The sequence below is a fragment of the Mustelus asterias genome, unplaced genomic scaffold (genome assembly GCF_964213995.1).
Source record: "Mustelus asterias unplaced genomic scaffold, sMusAst1.hap1.1 HAP1_SCAFFOLD_1545, whole genome shotgun sequence".
NCBI classification, from domain to species: domain Eukaryota; kingdom Metazoa; phylum Chordata; class Chondrichthyes; order Carcharhiniformes; family Triakidae; genus Mustelus; species Mustelus asterias.
Window position 1 is genome coordinate 62,501 of NW_027591490.1, and position 5,000 is coordinate 67,500.

Here is a 5,000-nt window from a genome sequence, read left to right on the forward strand (position 1 = left end):
CACTCCCTCAGTACTGACCCTCTGACAGTGCGGCACTCCCTCAGTACTGACCCTCTGACAGTGCGGCACTCCCTCAGTACTGACCCTCTGACAGTGCGGCACTCCCTCAGTACTGACCCTCTGACGGTGCGGCACTCCCTCAGTACTGACCCTCTGACAGTGCGGCACTCCCTCAGTACTGACCCTCTGACAGTGCGGCACTCCCTCAGTACTGACCCTCTGACAGTGCAGCACTCCCTCAGTACTGACCCTCTGACAGTGCGGCACTCCCTCAGTACTGACCCTCTGACAGTGCGGCACTCCCTCAGCACTGACCCTCTGACAGTGCGGCACTCCCTCAGTACTGACCCTCTGACAGTGCAGCACTCCCTCAGCACTGACCCTCTGACAGTGCAGCACTCCCTCAGTACTGACCCTCTGACAGTGCGGCACTCCCTCAGTACTGACCCTCTGACAGTGCGGCACTCCCTCAGTACTGACCCTCTGACAGTGCGGCACTCCCTCAGTACTGACCCTCTGACAGTGCGGCACTCCCTCAGTACTGACCCTCTGACAGTGCAGCACTCCCTCAGTACTGACCCTCTGACAGTGCGGCACTCCCTCAGTACTGACCCTCTGACAGTGCAGCACTCCCTCAGCACTGACCCTCTGACAGTGCGGCACTCCCTCAGTACTGACCCTCTGACAGTGCAGCACTCCCTCAGCACTGACCCTCTGACAGTGCGGCACTCCCTCAGTACTGACCCTCTGACAGTGCGGCACTCCCTCAGCACTGACCCTCTGACAGTGCGGCACTCCCTCAGTACTGACCCTCTGACAGTGCGGCACTCCCTCAGTACTGACCCTCTGACAGTGCGGCACTCCCTCAGTACTGACCCTCTGACAGTGCGGCACTCCCTCAGTACTGGCACCGGGGGGAGTGTCGGCCTGGATTATGGAGTGCTGGCTCTCACCTCTTGTTCCACTCTGTTGGCGAGGTTCTGAAGCAGGGTGAGGGTTTCTGTGATTCTGTGCTCCAGCGTTGTCCCTCTAATGACCTTAGTGCTTTGTAACCAGCGGAGATGCGTCTCGTATGTCCTGAGGTAACGCCCCATAATTGGGAGACTTTCAGTGGCCTAAATAACGACAGATTACATTCAATGTCTGTTACCCTGCGGACGATAGGGAGGGAGGGAGGGGGTGAGGGAGGGATTTGAACAGGAGGATGAGAATTGTAGGGGCTGGAGGAGGTTACAGAGATAGGGAGGGAGCGAGGGAGGGATTTGAACAGGAGGATGAGAATTGTAGGGGCTGGAGGAGGTTACAGAGATAGGGAGGGAGGGAGGGAGGGATTTGAACAGGAGGATGAGAATTGTAGGGGCTGGAGGAGGTTACAGAGATAGGGAGGGAGGGGGTGAGGGAGGGATTTGAACAGGAGGGTGAGAATTGTAGGGGCTGGAGGAGGTTACAGAGATAGGGAGGGAGCGAGGGAGGGATTTGAACAGGAGGATGAGGATTGTAGGGTCTGGAGGAGGTTACAGAGATAGGGAGGGAGGGGGCGAGGGAGGGATTTGAACAGGAGGATGGGAATTGTAGGGACTGGAGGAGGTTACAGAGATAGGGAGGGAGGGAGCGAGGGAGGGATTGGAACAGGAGGATGAGAATTGTAGGGACTGGAGGAGGTTACAGAGATAGGGAGGGAGGGAGCGAGGGAGGGATTTGAACAGGAGGATGAGGATTGTAGGGGCTGGAGGAGGTTACAGAGATAGGGAGGGAGGGAGGGAGGGATTTGAACAGGAGGATGGGAATTGTAGGGGCTGGAGGAGGTTACAGAGCTAGGGAGGGAGCGAGGGAGGGATTTGAACAGGAGGATGAGGATTGTAGGGGCTGGAGGAGGTTACAGAGATAGGGAGGGAGGGAGCGAGGGAGGGATTGGAACAGGAGGATGACAATTGTAGGGGCTGGAGGAGGTTACAGAGATAGGGAGGGAGCGAGGGAGGGATTTGAACAGGAGGGTGAGAATTGTAGGGGCTGGAGGAGGTTACAGAGATAGGGAGGGAGCGAGGGAGGGATTTGAACAGGAGGATGGGAATTTGAAAATGGAGGCATTGCGGGTCTGCTCACAGAGGGGAGGAGGTGAGGGGGTGAACCCGAGTGAGTTTGGACACAGCAAGAACAGCAGAGTTTCACAGTGAGATCGGAGATGGGGGAACAGAGAGAGGAACAGAGAGAGTGAGGGGGGTTCGGAATGGTGGAGTATGGAGGTGTCTGATGCACGAGGGTGAGGAGGGGAAGAGTTTTGGGAGCAGTACTAGTGATCGTACCTGTACGGACTCTAACTCGAGAGCGCTGCCTGAGAGTTCCGGGAGGCTGGATAACTGATGTTCACCTTTCAGAGACACTCCATCCAATTTCACTTTAACCTGTTAGAACAAAATTCAACATTAAAGCAGTGTCCCCATCACTTCGATTAGATTCCAGTCTGTAACTCACACCCGGGTATCTGTTATTGTATATATAAACCACCCCGAACCCCTCGATTAGATTCCAGTCTGTAACTCACTCCCAGGTATCTGTTATTCTATATATAAACCACCCCGAACCCCTCGATTAGATTCCAGTCTGTAACTCACTCCCGGGTATCTGTTATTCTATATATAAACCACCCCGAACCCCTCGATTAGATTCCAGTCTGTAACTCACTCCCAGGTATCTGTTATTCTATATATAAACAACCCCGAACCCCTCGATTAGATTCCAGTCTGTAACTCACTCCCGGGTATCTGTTATTCTATATATAAACCACCCCAAACCCCTCGATTAGATTCCAGTCTGTAACTCACTCCCGGGTATCTGTTATTCTATATATAAACCACCCCGAACCCCTCGATTAGATTCCAGTCTGTAACTCACTCCCGGGTATCTGTTATTCTATATATAAACCACCCCGAACCCCTCGATTAGATTCCAGTCTGTAACTCACTCCCGGGTATCTGTTATTGTATATATAAACCACCCTGAACCCCTCGATTAGATTCCAGTCTGTAACTCACTCCCGGGTATCTGTTATTCTATATATAAACCACCCCGAACCCCTCGATTAGATTCCAGTCTGTAACTCACTCCCGGGTATCTGTTATACTATATATAAACCACCCCGAACCCCTCGATTAGATTCCAGTCTGTAACTCACTCCCGGGTATCTGTTATTCTATATATCAACCACCCCGAACCCCTCGATTAGATTCCAGTCTGTAACTCACTCCCGGGTATCTGTTATTCTATATATAAACCACCCCGAACCCCTCGATTAGATTCCAGTCTGTAACTCACTCCCGGGTATCTGTTATTCTATATATAAACCACCCCGAACCCCTCGATTAGATTCCAGTCTGTAACTCACTCCCAGGTATCTGTTATTCTATATATAAACCACCCCGAACCCCTCGATTAGATTCCAGTCTGTAACTCACTCCCGGGTATCTGTTATTCTATATATCAACCACCCCGAACCCCTCGATTAGATTCCAGTCTGTAACTCACTCCCGGGTATCTGTTATTCTATATATAAACCACCCCGAACCCCTCGATTAGATTCCAGTCTGTAACTCACTCCCGGGTATCTGTTATTCTATATATCAACCACCCCGAACCCCTCGATTAGATTCCAGTCTGTAACTCACTCCCGGGTATCTGTTATTCTATATATAAACCACCCCGAACCCCTCGATTAGATTCCAGTCTGTAACTCACTCCCAGGTATCTGTTATTCTATATATAAACCACCCTGAACCCCTCGATTAGATTCCAGTCTGTAACTCACTCCCGGGTATCTGTTATTCCATATATAAACCACCCCGAACCCCTCGATTAGATTCCAGTCTGTAACTCACTCCCGGGTATCTGTTATTCTATATATCAACCACCCCGAACCCCTCGATTAGATTCCAGTCTGTAACTCACTCCCGGGTATCTGTTATTCTATATATAAACCACCCCGAACCCCTCGATTAGATTCCAGTCTGTAACTCACTCCCGGGTATCTGTTATTCTATATATAAACCACCCCGAACCCCTCGATTAGATTCCAGTCTGTAACTCACTCCCAGGTATCTGTTATTCTATATATAAACCACCCCGAACCCCTCGATTAGATTCCAGTCTGTAACTCACTCCCGGGTATCTGTTATTCTATATATCAACCACCCCGAACCCCTCGATTAGATTCCAGTCTGTAACTCACTCCCGGGTATCTGTTATTCTATATATAAACCACCCCGAACCCCTCGATTAGATTCCAGTCTGTAACTCACTCCCGGGTATCTGTTATTCTATATATCAACCACCCCGAACCCCTCGATTAGATTCCAGTCTGTAAATCACTCCCGGGTATCTGTTATTCTATATATAAACCACCCCGAACCCCTCGATTAGATTCCAGTCTGTAACTCACTCCCGGGTATCTGTTATTCTATATATAAACCACCCCGAACCCCTCGATTAGATTCCAGTCTGTAACTCACTCCCGGGTATCTGTTATTCTATATATAAACCACCCTGAACCACTCGATTAGATTCCAGTCTGTAACTCACTCCCGGGTATCTGTTATTCTATATATAAACCACCCCGAACCCCTCGATTAGATTCCAGTCTGTAACTCACTCCCGGGTATCTGTTATTCTATATATCAACCACCCCGAACCCCTCGATTAGATTCCAGTCTGTAACTCACTCCCGGGTATCTGTTATTGTATATATAAACCACCCCGAACCCCTCGATTAGATTCCAGTCTGTAACTCACTCCCGGGTATCTGTTATTGTATATATAAACCACCCCGAACCCCTCGATTAGATTCCAGTCTGTAACTCACTCCCGGGTATCTGTTATTGTATATATAAACCACCCCGAACCCCTCGATTAGATTCCAGTCTGTAACTCACTCCCGGGTATCTGTTATTGTATATATAAACCACCCCGAACCCCTCGATTAGATTCCAGTCTGTAACTCACTCCCGGGT

At 50.2% G+C, this 5,000-nt stretch overlaps 1 protein-coding gene across 1 annotated transcript in view; it reads right to left on the reverse strand.

Moving 5' to 3' along the window:
- il11b (interleukin 11b) overlaps positions 1-5,000 on the reverse strand; it is a 12,021-nt gene that overhangs the window by 2,702 nt on the left and 4,319 nt on the right. The window contains exons 3-4 of the mRNA XM_078206486.1: positions 2,304-2,402; positions 954-1,115 (exon numbers count right to left, since the gene is read on the reverse strand). Of these exons, the coding sequence (XP_078062612.1) occupies positions 954-1,115; positions 2,304-2,402 (261 nt within the window). The remainder of the gene's footprint in view (positions 1-953; positions 1,116-2,303; positions 2,403-5,000) is intronic.